The sequence below is a fragment of the Sander vitreus genome, chromosome 22 (assembly GCF_031162955.1).
Source record: "Sander vitreus isolate 19-12246 chromosome 22, sanVit1, whole genome shotgun sequence".
Classification (NCBI taxonomy): Eukaryota; Metazoa; Chordata; class Actinopteri; order Perciformes; family Percidae; genus Sander; species Sander vitreus.
The window spans coordinates 9,764,502-9,785,088 of NC_135876.1; the positions used below are offsets into that span (position 1 = coordinate 9,764,502).

The 20,587-nt window shown below is 41.6% G+C and overlaps 2 protein-coding genes across 13 annotated transcripts; one reads left to right on the top strand and one right to left on the bottom strand.

Annotated features, from left to right (window-relative positions):
• Positions 1–18: 18 nt before the first annotated feature.
• On the bottom strand, positions 19–13,514 carry zfhx2 (zinc finger homeobox 2). Its single transcript, XM_078281108.1, has 5 exons — positions 13,378–13,514; positions 11,169–11,327; positions 9,753–9,813; positions 4,951–9,123; positions 19–3,131 (listed from the first exon to the last, which is right to left on the bottom strand). Exons 1-4 carry the CDS (start codon positions 13,381–13,383, stop codon positions 5,246–5,248), a joined length of 4,104 nt encoding a protein of 1,367 aa, XP_078137234.1. The 5' UTR covers positions 13,384–13,514; the 3' UTR covers positions 19–3,131; positions 4,951–5,245.
• A 604-nt stretch (positions 13,515–14,118) lies between these two features.
• thtpa (thiamine triphosphatase) lies at positions 14,119–17,755 on the top strand. Of its 12 annotated transcripts, XM_078281117.1 has the most exons (5): positions 14,148–14,271; positions 15,456–15,495; positions 16,343–16,412; positions 16,658–17,155; positions 17,282–17,755. In XM_078281117.1, exons 3-5 carry the CDS (start codon positions 16,343–16,345, stop codon positions 17,380–17,382), a joined length of 669 nt encoding a protein of 222 aa, XP_078137243.1. In that variant the 5' UTR covers positions 14,148–14,271; positions 15,456–15,495; the 3' UTR covers positions 17,383–17,755. The 12 variants fall into 12 exon arrangements, with proteins under 12 accessions (XP_078137238.1, XP_078137244.1, XP_078137243.1 ...); XM_078281112.1 differs by lacking the exon at positions 15,456–15,495 and having other exon boundaries at positions 14,119–14,184; XM_078281118.1 differs by lacking the exon at positions 15,456–15,495 and having other exon boundaries at positions 14,119–14,184; positions 16,661–17,155.
• The last annotated feature ends 2,832 nt before the right edge of the window (positions 17,756–20,587 follow it).

Genomic DNA, 20,587 nt, shown 5'->3' on the forward strand with positions numbered 1-20,587 from the left:
CCTGCAATCAGACAGATATGCTTTGTTGTTCAACTGATTTTATTTCTTTTTCTGTATATCAAAGAAAGCATAATGGAGACCAAACACAAAAAGGCAGGTACAAGTGAGGAGGAAAATAAGCTTAATCAAAAATCTAACAATTCATAACACTGCCACTATTATTGTTCAATATTCATAGGAATACCATACTGTTTTTGAGCAGAGGTGGCATTTAAAATCATTATGGATCAATAATAATCAAAAACAGTGATGGGTAGTAATGATAAATCGTATAAGTAGTAGTACAGTTATAACAATAGTGATAATCAAAGTGACAATGAAACATAAAAGAATAAAAAGCAGATCTCCATAAAAACCTATCTAGTTTGGACAGTGCAACACCGTGTGTGTGTGTGTGTGTGTGCGCGCGTGGGTGTGTAATCCCAGTCTTGAAGATCAAGCACTCCAGTCCTTGCTTTACACACAAGATACAGTTTCAAACAGGAGTACAAATTATTACTCATTAAAGGACATTTTACCCTCCTTGTTTCAAAAACCACACCAAGTGACTTCTTAATGTCGTGTTAATGGCTGTGTTCATTTGAAATGTCTGTAGCTTGTGCAAAAATTGTGGACAAGTGCAAGTGCCGTGGGATGTCCTTTACAGTTTGCATTTACGAACACCTCTCCTGCTCTCTGTCGACCTCAAGATTGCTTTTTGGTTTTTGAATGACAGAAAGCAAAGGGAGGATTACTTTGGAATATCAGTTCTTTTTTTTAATATATTTCTTTACAAAAGATGTTTTAGTTTTGCATTTTTGTTAAAACTATCAATAGTAACATTAATATACAACTTAAATTGAAGGAAAACATCTTTAGTATGTTATGTGTCCTTCAACACAGCACCATCTTCTTAGCTCTCAGTCAACACATTTAATGTTTCCCAATTTGCTTTCAAGATTTGAGTATCCATTAGTCCCTTACGGGTATGGATACTAGTAATACCCAACTTTCTCCCTTGTCAATGTTTCCAGATATGAGAGCTCATTTCACAGCACGTACATTACCAGAATTAGTAACTTTGTATCAAAACTGAACAAAACAAGGAGGAAAAAGTATGGGAAACAGCCCATTTCAAGCCCTGTTCTCTTAAAAATGTCTACAGGCTTGGCTTTTGACCTAAATAAAAATCTGTTACATCAGTTTTTTTAATTGCTTCTATTGGCATTTGTATAAATATTAAAGTAAATAAAATGCCTGTCCTGTTTTTTCCTGCACAGTATTCATGGCAAAGAAAACCGTAATTTTTTACGAAAATCGGGTCTGACCCTCCGTGCCAGGTGAGGATGAAATTAATTCACTAACATTATACAAGAGCTTGAATTTATATACCTGGTGGGGTTTCTTCTTAAGGCGGTCATACTTCTAACACACCCACAGTAGGTGAAAACATTTATCCCCCTCCCCCCCCCCAACAGGTTTGAAGAGCTGCATTTCAAAATGAGATATACACCATTTGGAGGAAAAGTGAAATCCACAGGATCAAAAGGAATTTGTTGTAAAAACAAGATAGTTGGTAATTATGTAATTATAGTCCTTGGCCAAGAGAATGCTGACAACTTTACAGGCAGGATTTGTTATGTTCTAGGTACAGAATATGACATTCAGAGGTTTCCCCTAAAGATGGATATAAAAGCATTTTGGAACAGAGCTCTCCTTCATTTACATACCCAGGTCTGCTTCTTGCACAATATTATGCTCACACTTAAAGCATGTTTCATTAGACTAGCAAAAATCAATTTATTTGTGATTTATATTAAGGCATCCAACATGCATTAATGTATCTTTCCATAAAAAGACACTTGCATTAGAATGCTTAAAAACATATCAAACAATGTAAAATGTGTCAAAGTGCGGTATGCCAAGATTCTACTTTCCTCAGCCTCTCTTTTTGCCCTGTCTTTTTGGATTGTCGTGAAAACTATGAACATGTAAATGGGGACAATTCAACAGCCCTATTCTCTCTAAAAGTACCTCTTTTTTTTATCCCAAATGAGTGGACACAACACTCTTCAGATCACACTCCCGTAGCAAATAAAAAAAAGGTGACGGTCAATACCAGCTCTTTCTCACCCAATAGTTAAGTCCAGTCATATTATATCCAAGCAATTTTTGCCCTAGAAGTGAAAGTAGGCATGATAAAAACAATTCCACAGGAGAAAACAGTTATTTGTGTGATTATTTCATGTTATAATCCCAAAATGTTTCCGGGCCTACCGACAAATGGCCACTTCCAAAGAGGAAACACTTTTGCATCAGTCTTTAGGGTAGCACAGTTCAAGCGAGGCACGTTGAGTGCCTTTACAAATTATAGGAAGGTAATATATAACCACAGGCTTAGGACCAAAAATGTTTGGATAAAGTGTGTGAGGATTGAGGGAGACTTGAGATGTGTTCACGATGTGTTCACAATCAGACAGAAACTGAGTGAGTGCTAAGCAGCATGGAAATAGTCTGCTGTTGTATTGGAATCCAGGTGAACTCTATAGATTAACGGATTTCGAGTCAGTGAAGGTTGAGCGAGGAATAGCGGGTGCAGGGGGAGCCAACTTCAAAAACTTAAGAATATTAGCTTTCGAGGATTAGTGCTCAAATTCGTATATTAAAATCTGAGGAGCCCAAATGGGTCCAAGAATAGTCAGTGTGCAGACCAATCCTGATCTGAGTCTTTAGCTGTTGCTGGTGGCAGTCGGTGGAGGCGACTCGATAACCATCTCCCCAGAACTGGTTACCAGAGTGGAGTGAGGGACCTGTGAGCCCGGCACAACACTGCCAGGTCCACCGTTACCCGTTCCGTTCTTGTTGACGAGCGTCGTCGGCTGGCCAAAGTTAGTGGTTCTCAGGGTTGCCAGATGACGCGGGGAGAAGACGTGGGCCCTCGCTGCAGCCCGGGATTCAAAGGAGATGTTGCAGGCATCACAGCGGCCCGTCAGGGTCTCCTTTGGCACTGGCTGGCCGGCCATTGGGGAAGCTTGAGGCTCAGTAACGGTCAGCTGAACAGGTTTGGGCAGGATGGGACGATTGGCTTTGAGGGCGTTGTACTGCAAGTAGCTTCCTGAACTCATGTCCACCTTTCCACCTGACAGTGGAGACTGGGAATGGGAAGTTTTGGGGGGGTGATAGACAGGACCAGAGAGGGAATAAGTTGAATGTCATATCATTTAAAGTTCAAATTGTGTTACAGGTTTGACTGAACCATCTGACTAATATTCAAGCCCTCTATACTAGGCAAATCTGTATTTTGGACAGCAATATTTTTGTTTTGATTACATTTGTTATCATAAAACCTGTGTTCTTAAGCAATAGTTTGAATACTCAAAACTAAGCAATACTAGTAGAAAAAAAATCCGCACGTACTATTTTTGGAGCAACACCACAAACTATTGTAAAAACGCTGAATGTCCGCTGCAGTGTGTTCCGGTCTCAGACACATTTAGCTTTCGGAGGGAAAAGAATGACTTAATAGTGCAGATTCTGTCACTGTAGTTGAAATCAATTTCACAATATTAAGAATATTTTTCGGACAGAGATTTTGTATCACAATATGGCAAATGTATGCCCACGCATAAAATAATGAATTGTGCGCCACTGCTTTGCATGTGTAGAACAAAAACTTATTTTCATTACAGTTTGCCTGAAATCGTTTCATTAAATTTGGTAAAACCTTAAAACAATAAGTGCACCATAAGTAGGTTTGGTTACCTTTTTTTTCTGAACTTTACTCTCTGTGTAATAAAAACATTTATTTCAGTGGGAAAAAAAACATGTCCAAAACATGTCAATTTCACCATTTTGTTATTTATTTAGAAATGTTACACACTAGACAAAATAAATCCCTTTCCTACCTCCCTCTCCCCTCCCAAACCTGTCCCTACAACCGATTAAATCAAATCATTAGGGGTCGGACAAAATATCAATACCGCTCTACATCGTTGTCTTTCGTGCGATACGAGAATCAACAAATGGTGCCAAATAGATATTTTAATTAATAAAATAAGGTGCTCTAAATAGATTTTCCTGTTCCCAGCGTCGCTACTTCATGGCTCCTTGAGGTGGCGCTCAACACATGAATAAAGGAAACATAAGTTAACCAATTGTGCAAGTTGCTGCATAGCACTAAAATGCCCCCAGGTTTATTTTAAGGAAGCTGGTAAACACTGAGATGTTTCCAGATTTAAATAAAGAGAAATTCCGAAATCTTCCAGGTTTATATAAAACAAGTTAAATGTGTCCGGATAGACACAAAAACAAGTTTGTCCTTTAAAAGTTTAAGCACTAATGTCAAAGTTCGTATGCAAAGGAAAGTTTAGGCTTTTAAAAAGTATGAGCATAAAATGTATACAGCTTTTACAGACACAGGTTGGCTTTGCACTAAAGCATTAGAAGTAGCATTTTGATGTGCCTTTTATAAAGAAATGGTTTTGTTTGTGATAATGTTTCATTGTTGCTGTATAGTTCTGCAATTTTAATTTACAGACGGAAAAACGGCACAATTCTGCAAGTTTTTCAAAGGGTGGACTTCGTCTACACTGCAGCTCTGAGCACGAGCCCCGCTCTCTGTCAAACATCCAGAGGAGAGGACAGAGAAGCTAGCAATTACGCGCTCAGAAATTTGGCACCAATTGATATAACGTGAATCGGTACTCAGTAGTACCAAAGTAATGTGGTCGGTACTCTACTACTACTAAAAAAGTACAGAGTTCGATACCAAACCCTAACCACAATATGATTCAACTCAAAGTCAATATACGATATTGAATTATTGCCCAGCCCTAGAATAAAATGTGCAAAGAAGCAATGTGATTCCAAACAAAGAACGGTTTTCTCTTCTCAGTGACCTACCTTGCTGTGAATTGCATTAGTCTTTCTTACTGTATGAACAATAAGATTTTGTACCAAAATACTTCTTACCATTTTCTCTTGCTGCAGCCTCCAGCGCTTCTCCTTGGCTCTGGTGTTTTGGAACCAGATCTGCACCACCTTGAGTGGCAGGTTGAGCTCGGTGCCGATTGCCTCGCACTCCATGGCGTTAGGGTGGGCACAGGTCTCATAACAGGACTGCAGAATGGACAGCTGTAGGCAGGACAGGTGTGTGCGTGGCCTACGGCTGGATGAGTGGGGCAGAAAGCTGCTTTCTGTCGGGCTTGATTTAGCTACAACCGGGGTGGAGGGGCTGGCCACTTTGGCAGAGCTGGGGGTATTCGGGCTAACTGGTGCAATGCTGGGGGGTGGGAGGAGGGGGGATGGTACGGGGAGACGTGTGTGTTGGAAGAGCCAATTGTTCTCTTGATAGAGTGTTGATCTTAATGGGGACCTTGGGGGTCCAGTAGTTGAGCCCATTCTGTTTTTGTGGCACCACTGTTGTGGCAGGAGGCCTGTTGTGGATAGGAGTTGTGGGCAGCTTGGGCACCATGCGGTTAGTGACCCCTGGTCCAGGACCCATCTCATTTTCACTGTCTTTCTCCTCATCAGTCTTTTCTTCCTCGCTTTCCTCTTCCAGCTTTCGTTTCTGGGCCGGTCGTGGGGCGATAGGGATTGGATCCTTGGGTGGTGCTAAAAGAACAGGCGTGTTGACTTTGGGTGCAACTTTGACCATAGTGACGTTGCTGGTGGTTTCAAGCTTGGTCTTTGGCACTGCAGTAGCACTGCTGCTCACAGGAGAGACAGTGGTAGAGGAAACAACCTCCTTGGGCTTGATAGGAACTGGGGCTATTTTTTTCACCACGGCCGGTTTGCCCAGCTCCTTTACAGGCTCTCTCTCCGTCTTAATGAGGGTGCGCACAATTGGAGCAGTTGTGATGCACCCAGTATTATTTGGAGCAGGCTTGTTGGAGAAAATGGGTTTGGAAAGAGGCCAGGTAAATTTGATGAGAGGTTTTCCAACTGCTGCCAGGGTCCCATCACTGATGAATCGGACCTCACCCTTTCGTTCCCTCGCCCTCATGTTCTGGAACCAAATCTGAACAACCTTCTTTGGAAGGTGCACCCACTCTGAAATCTGTTCAAACTCATGTTTCCCAGGATTTGGGTCTTTGAAATAGCAGCCATACAGAATGTCAAGTTGTTCAGCTTGAATGATGGTCCTTGAACGTCTCATATCCCGATACCTTTTTCCTTTGGACTTCCTCTGCTGCTGCTCCTGCTCCCTTTCCTTCTCCCTCTCCCTTTCCAATAGTGTGGCATTCATTTTCTCTGCTGCCCTCATGTAAATACTAGACTTTGTCATGTTGTTGCAGTTCACCAGACTCATACTGCTGTTGGAAGAGGACATGGAAGTAATGGGTTCAGGCTTCACCTGGACTACTACCAGACCTTTGGATGTGGGCCTCAAGCCAAGCCCATCCAGCAACTGTCCCTTCTGTGCTGCAATTTTATCAGCCAGAGATGATGAGGAAGAAGCAGATTTTGAGTTGTTTTTCCCCATGCTGAGATCCAGAGCGGACTCACAGTCACCGCCATTGGACAGGTAGTGGGAAGATTGGCTGTGGGAGGAGAGAGACTGCGAGAGAAGAGAGCTGGAGAAGCGTGTGATGGTTGGCGGGTTAGGAAAGATGGGTACTTTGCTCCCATCAACCACGGTAGGAGTAAGAGAGAGGACATAGGGGCTAAGGAACGGAGTAGAAAAAGGAGCAAGGGACAGGGGAAGTGAGTGCAGAGCACTGGTTGGAATCTCAGCGTGGGACTGTGAACTCGGAGGATCCCCTTGGGCGTCCAACTCCAGATCCACATCTGGGTCCTGCCTCTCCTTCTTCACCTCCACCTCATCACGCTCAAACTCCCCTTTTCGCTTTTTCCTCTTGGCCCTCTGAGCCCCTCCGCCCTCCTCGTCTTCATACTCATCCTCTGCATCAGATAGAAACACAGTTGTGGAGCGCAAGACCTTTCCTCCAACTGACCCCTTATCACCATGAACTTCCCACTGTGCTTCATCTTTAGCAGGGCTCTCAGGACCCTCCCTCAAAGACCCATTCTGACTTTCCTCATCAGACACAATGACAGAGGTGTAGACCTCATTTTCTGAGTCAGAAGTGAGACAGGAATCCCCCTGACCCTCCCTCCCCAAATCTTTCTGTCTGCGTTTCCCTCTTGTACTAGACAAATCTATTGCCTGACTACCTGACGCTTCAACATCGTCGTCACCTTCTGCTATAATCAGTGAGCTTTCCTCGTCATCATAGTCATTGTCAGAACTTTGGGCATGCCTTGTAAATCCTGCCAGGCGTCGCAGGTGTTCTAACTCTGTCGCCCTCTGCCTCTGTTTTGCATGTCGAGCTTGGCTCAACCACCTGCGTACCTCTTCCTCAGAAAGTCCAACCTCTCTGCCCAGCGCCTCACAGTCCTCATGGGGAGGACTTGCAGCATCAGCCTCACTACGTGACTCAAAGAACGCCCAGAGAACCTCCGACTGGAACTCGGACAGCACTGGAAGGTCTGGATAAATGGAGCCCATTGCATTACAATGGGGTCGAGTTTGGTTGTTAGTTAAGGCTTTTGTGCTTGGACTGGATTTTGGAGTGCCAAGAGAGCCACATGGGCTAGTTCCTGATTGTGATTTTTGAGGAGTAGAATCTGGGCTAAGTGTAAGGTTTAAATTTAAAGGACTGAGGCTTGAGTTGCTGGGCACAGATGCAGAAGGCGAGAGGTTCTTATTGCGGAGGCTCTTGTCTGTGCCCACTGGGGAGAGACAGAGGCTAGCTGCTTTATCACCTTCCAGGTCCAACTGATTAGTCAAGCTGTCTCCATCTGTTGTGCTATCTCCAAGTGCCTTCCCATTGTCTCCATTATTCTCAACCTTCACTTTGCTTTCTATGTTAGGAAACTGTGCAGAATATTTACTGTCATCCTCAAGTTTATCCGTTTTAATGTTCTCTGTAGTCCAGTTATTCCTGTCCTTGATCTGATCCGAGAACTTCTCTTCAACTGTCTCATCACTGCCCTGCCTTTCCTGTTCTTGCTCACACTTTATAGTCTGTTTTTGCTCTTCCAGGCAAGGCTGTATGTTTGTGGGAAATCCTGCAGAGGGCCACTGGTTCTGTAAGCTGTTAAGTCTTTGGGCTAGGAGGGCTTGCTGGGCTGTGCTGAGACCTACGAATGGCACACACTGGGTTAGGAGCTGGCCTTGCTGGTTCTCTTGGTGCTGCTGGGTTTGGGCTTGGAGCCCATTCAAGATCAAGGGCATGACCATTTGAGGCTGAGGCACGAGCTGAGGCACGGCGGCACCAGGAGCAGCACTAGCCGCGAACAGGGAGGGGAGGAGGGAGTGCGAGAGGGTGCTGGGACTAGATGTGAGGAGGGTGAGAAAGGCTGAGACCGCCTGAGCTGAGGCCACGGGGGAGGTGAGGAGGGAGGGAGCCACTTGTGAAGTTTGAATCTGCTCTCCGTCCTTTGAAGTAGTCACCATCACAGTCCCAGGAGCAGCACAGTTGGTGGTGGTAACTAACTGACTGGTTCCACTTCCAGATGTGGTCACGACAGTGTTTAGAGCACTGGTGGTGGTACCTCCCAAACTAGCAGCATCAACTGCGCTGTTTGCAGCATGTGCGACAATTCCAGCATTCCTGCTGCGGGTCTGGTGCAAGACAGATTTCATATGGCTCTCAAGGGTGATGGCATGATTGTAAGAGACTCGACATGTAGCACACTGGTAGGGTTTGTTTGATATATATGGCCGAGACAAGACAGGAACTGAGGGGGGATCAATGTCCCCACCTTGTTTTGCAGAGCCTGATGTCATCCTCTGAATGTGGGATGCAGAGTTGTAATGAACTTTCAAGGCAGTTTTGCCGGGAAAGGTTTCCAGGCAGGCATTGCATTTGAATGACTGGGTGTTATTGTCAGCTGGCACACCATTTTTACCAACTGACTTTTCACTAGCGTCTGGGATTTCTGCGTTTTCAGTTGCTCCTGTAAGTTGATTTCCCTCCTCTTCTGGCTCTGGCTCAGCTTTACCTCCCTCCCGTTCCATTATTCTCGCTTTCTCCATCTCTTTGTCTCCAAGCGTCTGGGTAGCGTCTGAACTCTCACTAGACTGGCAGGGATCTGAACGGACGTCTTCAGCGTGCTTCAGTTGTGAAGATTCAGCACCTGATTAAATAAAAAAAAACAAAGATTAACTTTTATGTTCTCGTACATGGAGGTCTAACTGATAACAGAAGTGCACATTTGCATACTGAATGTAAATGTGTTTATCAGCCCATATAAACCTTTTACCCACCTGCAGACACCCCACATCAGGGGCAATTTCCCACTGTAAATGTAAACTTTGTTTTTCCTATATATCTAATAAAGCAAGACGTATGTATCTGTCTGTCTGTATGTATGTATGTATGTATGTCCGTCCGTGTTTGGGGGTGTGGTTGGTGGGAATTAATCGGGTTAATTAAGTCTACTGCTAACTTACAAATAACAGTACAGTCGCCAAAATAACCCCCGTGTTCCTTCTGCAAGTTATTTTGGGGTACAATTTGGTTTTGAAGAATTCTACAAGCAGCAATACCACAGGCCAAACATTCGGCCCGTTCTAAACAGGCACATTGTCAACGGGCTCTGTACTAGTAGCTTTTATTTGGGCACAACACAATTTCAGTGCAACTTCTCCAGTGTTATTATAGGAACATGAAGAAAAGCATGCATGTGTGCTATTAAAGTGCTACATTTTGTGACTTTCTTCTCACAATTTAAATAATATGTTAGAGTATTTTTTTCACACTCACCTAAAGATTTTAGAGAACTTTTGTCCTTTTCTCCTCCACTGGCACACTGTTTTAGAACAGCCTGTTAAAAGAAAAAGAAAGGAGAGTGTCAGCTAATTCCCATAGCAAACTTAACTCTGCAACAGCTCCTTTCAGAAGAGCTGAATGCGATGTAGCTTTTGAGCTGCACAACATTTGGGCGTGACTCATTGATGTGTGGTTGCATTACACATAGCAAGCTTTGCTAGCCTTTAATTTACAAATTACCCTAAAAGGCATAAATTAGGCAGTCTGATCAATTCATCCACTAATAAAAATCCTTCTATTTCTTAGCACACTAAACTGTCATAGACCTATACAAATAGTGTGTTCATTGAGGTGCTTGTTTTTTTTCTAATTTGATCTCTACTCAGCAAATACCTTCACACTGACATATTTGGTAACTGGATAGTCCAAACTATTAAATATTCAAAACTATCAAAATAATGAACACTTACACTAAAGTGCTGACTGCCAAATGTCAACCTGCACCAACAAGTCGTGAACCAAAAAACAGCCTTAGTCACAATTCACGCCACTAATTACTAATGTAAGGCACTTTTCCTTTTTTTTTTTTTTTATCTATGGATTCATGACTATGAATTTATTGTACAAAGACACTGTAGTTCCAGGCTAGACTAAAAGCTTATGGAAGGCCTACGATCGCACAGAAGACCTTCTTGAAATGGTGCATCATTCTGCTTCTAAACAAAAAAACATTAAGTCTCCACACTGTATTCATTTGGAGATATTGAATATGACATATAATGTACCGGACCATATGTTTTTAGAAATCAGTGTATTTTATTTTTAAATACCAGCTGAATAAAACACTAAGATATGAATTCTGATAAGCGCTTACCTATGTAACATACATAACATGTTCTAAACTAGTAATAACATATGCTATTACCCAGTAATTACATATGGAAATGTCAAAGGATAAACTTTTATGTTTAATTAAACTTGCCAATGCATACATGTAACCTGTCTACTTGTCTTTCTTTGTAATGGTGCAAGGGTGACACATCCGGGGGATTTATAAAGTTATCCATAAGGGACCTTTTCTCATATAACATATATACGACATAGGGCGGACTAAGTAACAGAAATAAATTATAATACAGTAACGCAGCAATGAATACTGAAGCTCTTGTGTTTTTATGAGTAATTTATAATGTTGGACGTTATGATTACGGTTCCTCTTTGCTAATACAGTTCTACTTGCCACATCACATACTTTGCATTTACTGCAGAGCTACAGCACTGCAAGGTGTTTGATATTTTGTCCAACCACTGTGTATCAGTGGGCTCATTAAACATTACACACATAACTGATGTACTACCCAAAAGGAATCAACTTCTACCTTTCAGGGAGTGTAGCCTGGCCATACTTACAATGTCCAGCAGTTTGTCGACACAAGATGGAAGCACGCTGTGTTGCTCAGTGAGATGTAGAGACAGGGAAGATCTGTCTGTTTGCCCTTTTTGGCACAGGGGGCACAGCCACTCTGCCACTCCATTGCTTTCAGTGCTCACTGTCTCTCCAGACTCCTCCTAACAAACAAAAAATAGATTTTAGATAATCCTACTCGTTCTGGAGCTGTTATTATTTCACACAAATGCAGAATAGAAAAAAGAGAAAGAAAGGAAAATGTGATGTAAGGAAGTAATTTCATCAGATCAAGAGAGGAGCTGCACCCACCAAGATAAAAGTATACCTTTACTTGTTGGTTGCACACCTTAGCTTGGTGACCAGCACTTATCATGCATTTCTGTGTTTAACTACTTGAACCCACAATCAGAAGCCAGTGACCATACCCTTCAAAAGGCATGCGTGTCCTTTTTAGTAGTAAAACTAATCCCAGATCATTGCCATTATTTAAATTACACCCTTGCAATTTAAAGGAGTATCCATCCATTTTTTTTCAGTAAGTTGTACATTGCTCTGTTGTAAACTCCAGTCAAAAAAATCCATCGTTTCATACTTCTTTGCAATCAAACTTTCAACAAACTGATCAGATATCACAAATGTTTTAAATGCAGAATATTTAAACTCCTCAATCAAAATCAGAGCATGCACTTCTTGACATTTTACAATGAATATACAGTCTCTGGAACCACTTATCCCCCCCCCCCTCAATTTTTACCAATACAAGAAAAGCGGCCAGTACATTAAATATGATCTGAAATCATACTGCATACACTCGACGTTCATGACCAAATAACGTTGCTCCCACGCAGTTTTAAGAAATCAGAATAGATTACTAGTCTGGATGTTTACCACACAGCTTTGATGTATTTTTCTGCTAGCATTCATGATCCAAGATGCAAACAAGACTGCAATCCATACCCATGAGGAGAAATACCAACACAGCTACAATCCTGACTTCCTCGTCAAGCCAATTAGCAAGCTAGCAGGCTTATATGACCAGATATTTCGACAAGTCTATATCTGCAGAGTATATCATGTTTAAAAGATCCTCGTCCCGAGTTTCAGAATTAAAAGCCAAGATATAAGCAGATTGACGTATCTCTGCTCATAGTTGGCTAATTAATGAGTAGTCTAATTAGCTATGCCGACCAGAGACGAATCAATTAGCTAGCAAGCTAGGTTGAGAACCCCCCCCTGTAACGTCGCATTACAGTCGTGTTTCTGGAAATGCTCGTTAGCTGTTAAGTTTACTGAAAATAACCCCGCAGTGATAGCCAGACACTGCTCCGAAACTGCAAAAGACAGGGCATGCGTATGCATAATCTCGTTGCTGGCTCTCGGTTAAAGCTGGACGGTCATTAAATTAATCAACAAAAGGGGGTTGAGCTAATAACAGTCGTGTCACTTTGCTAGCTAGCCTGTTAGCAGGCAGAGATAATTAACCGCTCCTCAAACTGTCTCCAACTGGCTAGTCTATCCGCTCCCTACAAACTCTGCCTGGTCCAGGTGGGAACTGCAGCTTACACCGACCGAGTTCACCAAGGGTAGAAAATACTCTCACTAGGCATTAGATCACAAACCTCGGCCTCGAGTTATTTCCTTACCCCTCTGATTGTGGGCTGCCAATCGGGTATGTAGTGTTGCACCGCCCGCCGCCTGCTGCTCAACAGGGCAAATTGAGGCCTAGCCGGACTAAAGCCATTTAATTAATGAACGTGGGCTCCGTTTACAGATGTGTTAGAAAACACTCGCACCCCCTCCTCCCTCGCCGCCCAGCAGACCCCCTTTTGACGCGTCCTACCGTTCAAATCCATACCTTTAATACTTACGGTCCAACACATGGCCATTTAAACTACCATTTTAACAGCTTCAAGCCGTAATTGGCGAAAAAATTAAACGCTAAAAAGCTACTTGAAGCGGAGTACGTGCGCCGCTGTCGCCTCGACGATGGGGGTGGTGTAGGGAGAGCAGGCGAAAGAGAGACGAGAGGCAGAAAAAGTTTGGGATTTAATGTTGGATTTCTATAAGAGATCGGATTAGTATAGGGCACAATCCGTCGTTTGCTCGATCCTCTATCAGTCGCAGGCCACTATCCCCGCACAAATCAGCACAATTAACCGATCGCGAATGACGTTTAATTAAGTTCAGAGCAATTAGCTAATGCGTTTTTACCTGCATGGTCGCCGCTCCAGCACGCACACACACACACACACGCTTCTTCTGTGGCTCCTCAGAAGTGAAAAGTTTTCTTGCCTGCCCCCTCTCTCTCTCGCTCTCTCTCTCGCTCTCTCTCTCTCTCTCTCTCTCTCTCTCTCTCTCTCTCTCTCTGTTCTCCCCCTCCCTTCATTCGCCCTATCCCTCTCTCCTTCCCCTCTTCCCTCTAGTAAACAGACCACAGCTCCCCCCAAGGCTGATTGCTGACATTCAGAAGGGGCAGACACGGCTATCAAATCCCTTATGTAACCCCGCAGATATTAGAGATTATTAATGTATGCTGAAACGTCTATTCCAATATTTATCATTAAACATAAGAAAAGAAAAAATGCATGGTATATAATTGTCTATACAAGTATGTCGATGCCTAGATTACATGGAAACCCCTTTAATGTGAATCCCTTCCGCGTTTTTGCATTAAAAGGTGAATAAAAAACGAGTCCCCATTCTGCCAACTTGGATTGTCACAAAGAGTGTGACGAGTTAATTAAGGCTGAATAATAGAGACATGACCGCAAAGGCTCTACTCAGCACCGTGCGCGCGAATTATGACACGCTTTCAATCAAATGATAGGTGTGGCGCACATAGTCGAGTATGTGGAATAAATATTTATGAAGCAGAGGGGATTAAAACTGCACCATCTGTATGCCCCTGCGTTATTGGGACAGGAAGTGATGTCCCTGAATACACTGATAGGTGTCTTTAATTGCGCCTGTGCAAAATAAAATCCGCTGACGTGTAGGGGCCGGACATCCACGACCATGGTAGGGGTTGCTCCGGGCTGCTCGGATTAATGTGTAGCTCACGTTTTGAAGCCGAATTATTTGGATATAAGGACTTGACTTGTGGAGGTGTGTGAGAGTGCCTACGTCGGTGGTGACTTTTTACAACTCTGTGGATCAGTTAGGTGATTTTGACTTGTAGTTTATGTGCTATGAGTCAGCAGCAGTTGCTTGGGCTGAATTTTTCGTTACTGATTATAATGACACATGGTGCGGCTACTGCTGTTACTGTATAGTTGTTGGTTCAACAATAACAGTTAACAGTTTTGAGCATTTACAGACAGTTTACAATGGGGCTTGAAAATAAAATAATAGGCTACTAAACAGAATAACTATAAAATTTGCAAAACCAACCAAGCTAAAAATGTGACCACCCTGAGTAAATAATGGTTAAATGCAGTGGTGGGAGAAGTAAGCAGATCTTTTACTTCAGTAATAATAACACAATGTAAAACTACTCTATTCCTCGTAAAGTACTATAGTAGCAGTAGTAAAAGTACAGAAGGAGTTTATATTATTATTATTATTATATAAATACTACATGCAATTGTTAGATTATTATTATTATTACTGGTGCATTATTGTGTAAGATGCATTTTAATGTAGCAGGTTGAAGTGAATCTAATTGTAATTTATATAATTGAATAATACATACAAAATTGTATAAGATACTACAACAGGAATCTAACAACAATTTGGAGGTCAAGGGAAAATGGGAATTGGAAGCAAATATTATAATAACAGATGAACACTGGGAAAAAACATTCAAAGAAGGACAGAAGGTAACTAGCCCAACATGAAGGGAGTTTGACACTCCAGCTATTACCTCAAAGTACAGTAATAGTTCAGAGAGATGTTGGAGGGGTTGCGGATTGGTGGGGGACTTTACACATATTTTGGGATTGCCCAATGATAAGGAAATAAAACATGTTTTGGGTATTGACTTTAATTTAGATCCAGCATTGTACATACTGGGTATAGTCCCAGATATTGTTGCAGATAGGAACTTGACTTCCTTACTGAGAATTCTGCTTTTAATAGCAAAGAAAACAATTACAGCTTCTTGGTTGAAGCCACAGCCTGCCAGTATAACGGAATGGCGAGAAAGGGTAAAAAGTGTGTTCATCATGGAGAAAATCACAGCGAGATTGCAGCTCAAGTCAGACAGGTTTGATCAAAGATGGTTACCAGTAATACAGATAATGTCACTTTAATCACCTCTTTTTTATTTATTTTTTTCTCTTCGACTTAAGTTGTATTTTTACACCTGTTGCAGTACAGTTGACAGTAAAGGTATGTACTCAATGTTACATGTTGATTATGTGCCCTCCTTTTAAGAGGGACGTAATATTTGAAGATAGGAGGTGAGGGCATGATTATATGTTAGAACTGAAACTGTACAAGTATCTCCTAATGTGCGTTCCTAATGTATATGTTGTGTGTGTGTGCGTATGTATGTTTGAAATAAAAAAGTAAGTTAAAAAAAAATAATTGTTTAATAAATCAAGTGGGGTAGAAAGTACAATATCCCCTCTCAACCGTAGTCGTCAACTAAAAAAGTATAAAAATGGATGAACTCAAGGAAAGTACCTCAAAACTGTATTGTACTTACTGCATATAACTTAATTAATGCACTTTTCAACCATTGGTTAATGTAAAATACATTTTTTTAAAGTATAAAAGAGCTTTTAACTTTTGACTAATCTAATCTTTTTTAAGATTATTTTTTTGGGGCATTTTAGGCCCCTAACCCCACACGACAGATGAAGACATGAAAGGGGAGAGAGAGGGGGAACGACATGTAGCAAAGGGCCGCAGGTTGGAGTTGAACGTGCAGGCGCCGAGGAGCATACCCCTATACATGTGCGCCCGCTCCACCAACCGAGCCAACCCGGCCACGATGTTGACATCTTGACTAGGCGTTACAATAAGGGATCCCTGTTACTGTGTTTGAGTGTTAAACTTTGTAAAGTGTAATATATGGCCAATGCCTTCTTACTCTCTTCCTGTATAAAAACCAACACCTGCCTATTAGGTTACTTACTAAAAAGATTAATATCAGTCTTGCCATCTTTAGCTGGATTTGTAATCATACAGTGTTGTTGTTGTTGTTGTTGTTGCTCTTACTATGTCGTTTCAGATGAGTGTGGAAGTGGAAAGAAAATTTGTGTGCAATGCCGACACTCTGAAAACACTGGAGAAGATCGGGGGTACGTCTTTAATTTGTCTAACACATTTACGCATGGGTAAATTTAGAGCTGAGGCGTTTAACTGATGCTGTGATCCACATCAACTTCTGAAGGACTTCATTTAACGACACTAATTGCTGTGGTTTACTCTGTAACTGAAGTAACACTGGCCATGTGTCTCTTGATAATGATGAAGTTAAATTGTCTGTATCGGTCTCCATTTTTAAAGTCATCTATCTCTCTTCATCCCACTTTTTTTAACCCAGCAGTGTGTCTTGGCCAGCGTCAGTTTTGTGACCAGTACTTTGACACCCCCAAGTTTGAGCTGACTTTGAGAGACTTGTGGCTGCGTAAACGTAAAGAATGCTGGGAGCTTAAGTGCCCAACCGCAGTCAACGGGACAAAAGAGACGTCTGGAGAACAATCTAAAGCGGCAGCATTGTGTTCCCGCTACAAGGAGATAACCAATCTACCAGAAATTCAACTGAGAGTGAAAGAGGTTCTAAAAGATGTTTGCGATGACAGAGAGACAGAGACAAGCCACTCACAGGAGGATGAGTCCTGGCTGAGCAAAATGAATCTGGTGTGCTTTGCAGAGTTTACAACAGTGCGGAGGTCATTCACTTTAGAGGAGGAGGGGGTGCAGATAGATCTTGACCAAGCTGACTTTGGCTACAGTGTGGGAGAGATAGAGGTCCTAGTTCCAGAGGGAGGAGATGTGCAGTCTGCCTTAGAGAAGATCGAAAGAATGGCTGGAATGCTGGGTAAGCTCAAACCTGTCAAACTACCCGACCCTTCATATAAATATAACACGTTTAGTATCATTAACTATATTCATCAAGTAGGAGATCATATGCCATTCTATAAATATTTGTTCTACTTCTTCACAGGTCTAACTGGAGATCAGCGAGTTGAGGGAAAAATGAATGTTTACCTTAAAAGAAATTTCCCAGAGCACTATGCAAAATTACTGAGTGAACATGTTCTGTAGGACATATTATGCACGGTCTGTAACACTTGCGCCCAAATAGATTTTAAGATGTACATAGTCATATCTGTAAAATAAGGTATTTTTTATTAGAAAGCCTAATTTTGATTAAAATGTTGGGTTTTTTTTAACTTAAAGACTCACTGTATCAGCACTGTAGAGACCTTAATATCTCATATATTTCCTGAATTAAAAACTTTAGAAAACAGCAATAGGCCTTTGAAATTAACATTTGCAGTGTGATTAATGGCAGTGTCCTAATACACCCCATGCAACAGTTATGTTTTTATCTGGCTGTATTAAGGAGTGTGTGAGAGGAGGTGTGAATACTGGAAATAAACAGTGTGCCATACTGTCGATTTACCATTACTGATGATCGTTTTGTACTGTGTTTTATTGAAAAAGACAGATGATTAGACATATTAGACACTTCCAGATAAGGAGCTGGTGACTGTGTTTCACCTTCAGCGCAGTGGATTTTTCTTGTTGTCTATAAGCAGATGATTTAGGCGTGCAAATATGGTGGCCCCAGGTCTTGCATCATCAAGCCTCCCCCATACTCTAAGTTTCTGCAGCTCTCACTCAGTGCTAGTGTCCAAAAAACATTCACATTTCAATAATTTAAACTATAAAGTGGGTTAAATTGGACTAATGTATCAGCTTTACATTATAAAAACATGAAGGACTTCTCCGTTGAATTATAGCATATGTTAGGTTTGAAATCGAATAAAGATCAGCAAGGTGCTCAATGCACGAATGTAAGAATGATCAAAATAACCTGAATTAAAATTAAGTAACTTCTGCATTGCAAGTAACAAAGGTGTCCCCTTATTTTGAAAACTTTTTTGGCCACTCTCTCTACTGTGCAAAGATTTGCTTATGGATATCTTGTATGTAGGATGGGTAATAATGAAACCATTCAGTTGATTCTGCATGATTGTGCCAGTGTCATGACTAATACCTATCCTTTTTGTTTGTACAACAAGAGATGTATCCTGTAATCACGACAAAGCATCTAGTTAAAATGAGAGAATAATCTAGTTAAATTGACAAAACCTTCTTTTCTTTTTACAATAGCAATAGAGGTTTTCTCATTTCTCAAGCGGTGATGCCACTGTTATGCTGCAGAAATAGATGGAAGCACTAAATGAACCGTTTTCATTTTTGCAGCATGCTCTTGTTAAGCGAGATAGAATAAAGTATGCAGACACTGCAGGATTTTGTCTACTGCTGGGTTTTCATCTATAAAAAAAAATTAAAAAAAAGACTCCGTCAGTTCATTCAAATCCTCTCGCTCATGCATTTATGCAGTGCTGTGACCACAACATTACTTGATTTCTCCATGAGAGAGACTTGTAACAAAAGATGAGTTACCACTGTCACACATTGATCATCATCTTCGATTTCAGGCTGTGACCAATCAGTCGGGGGTGACGGAGGGGGTTTCTGAGAGCTTGAAATTAGCCCTCCGACAGATTGCTCTGCTGGTCTAGTCTCTACTCTACCAACAGCAGCACCTGTTGTGTGCGGCTTTGTCTGGACACCTGTGATGCGCACACACAATAACAGATTGCATACAATATAGAGTAATGTGATACATGGGTAAGGGTAGGCATTTTTACACAGAGAGCAATCATCAGTCATTTGAGACACACACACCCAAGCTTCTCCTGTACGTCAATGTGCGCTGTGACAGCTGGGTCCGCAAAGTCCTCGTCCTGATCGCAGGAAGACTACACTGGAGGCCAAGTTCATGCACGACCACTGAGTTACACTGACAGGCCACATCTGCTCTTTTTAAACAGAATGCAGCTGCTCCCTTTATAAAAGACAAAAACAAAAAATTCAATTTTGCATGATTTTTACAGGAAACACAGTAAGTACATACAGCATGAATGAATAAAGATATTACCAAGATGATATTCTAACACTTTTAACCTTTTGAGACCACCTCACGTTAATCTTTTAAACCAAGCCTGTGTTCACCTATTTAACCCACCTTCAGCTTTGTTTTGGTATAACAGGCTGCACAGACACAGTATGTATGATTTTGAAAGCAATACAGTGCAGCCTTCATATAAACCAGTTGCTGGTAATTGTTTACAAATTATTAACATAGAAGTGTCATGGCATTTACAAAGTGTGTACTTAGTGGGTAAACAGCCAGATCTTAAGGAATTATTAGACCAATAAGAATAGGTGAGTCAACCTTTGTCTGTGTGTTCAGGGTTTAATATGCCATGTTGTTTTTCAGCAACTTTATTTGGCAAAGTCAACATACGGACGGCCTGGGGTAAATAATAAGACAAATAAGAAACAAGGCATACATACCATTTAGGTACATTAAAAGACAAAAAAAGTTAAGGAAAACAGACACGCCAACAAAATTATAGAAAACGTAATACAAATTCAAACCAATGTATCATCTTCCATGTGATACATTGGTTTGAATTTGTATTATGTATAACACAATTGGTCTTAATTGCCTTCTTGTTTTTAGGTGTGTGCCATATTAATGGTGTTCTTGATTAAAAATGTCCAACGTTTGGCTTGGAGTCCGTCCATTTCTTTTGTGAATGTGCTATTTTCCTAATTATAAAATTAACTGTACGCTGTTAATCAATACGTAATACGTCACAACCAACGGCCTTGCGTAAGAGTTACGTCCTACGCTCCTCTTGCAGGGTTGCAGTTCAAAGCATCATGCATGTTCCAGGCAAGCATACAGCCACAGCTCCCTAGCTGCATAGGTCACTTCAAAACAATAACTTAACAGACGAAAAAAATCGCAACCAAAGTATCCTCATTTAAACACAGGAGACGAAAGTTCGGTTGCTTTATAACGCTGTGCTATATGCACCGGAGGTAAATACACAGTAGCCTAACTTAGTTGACTTCACCTAGGCAGTGTTAGCTAACACCATAGGCTAACACTCTGAAAAGCCCACCCACCTCAGGCGATGAACTGCACGGAGAAATCTTTGGAAACTTCGGTCAGTAAAATTAATTCTCACGTGCTTAAGCCCTGTTGGGCTCCCAGGATAAATGGCGTGCACTGCGTCAGCCTTCAGAACCAACCTTTTGGCAAAACCCATGGACCTTTGAAAGAGATTCACGAAACAGTCGTTACTAAAATGTGCACCGCATAATACGAATTCTCACTGTATTTGAAGGTCTGAAACGTTGTCTATAAATAAAGTCCATCCAT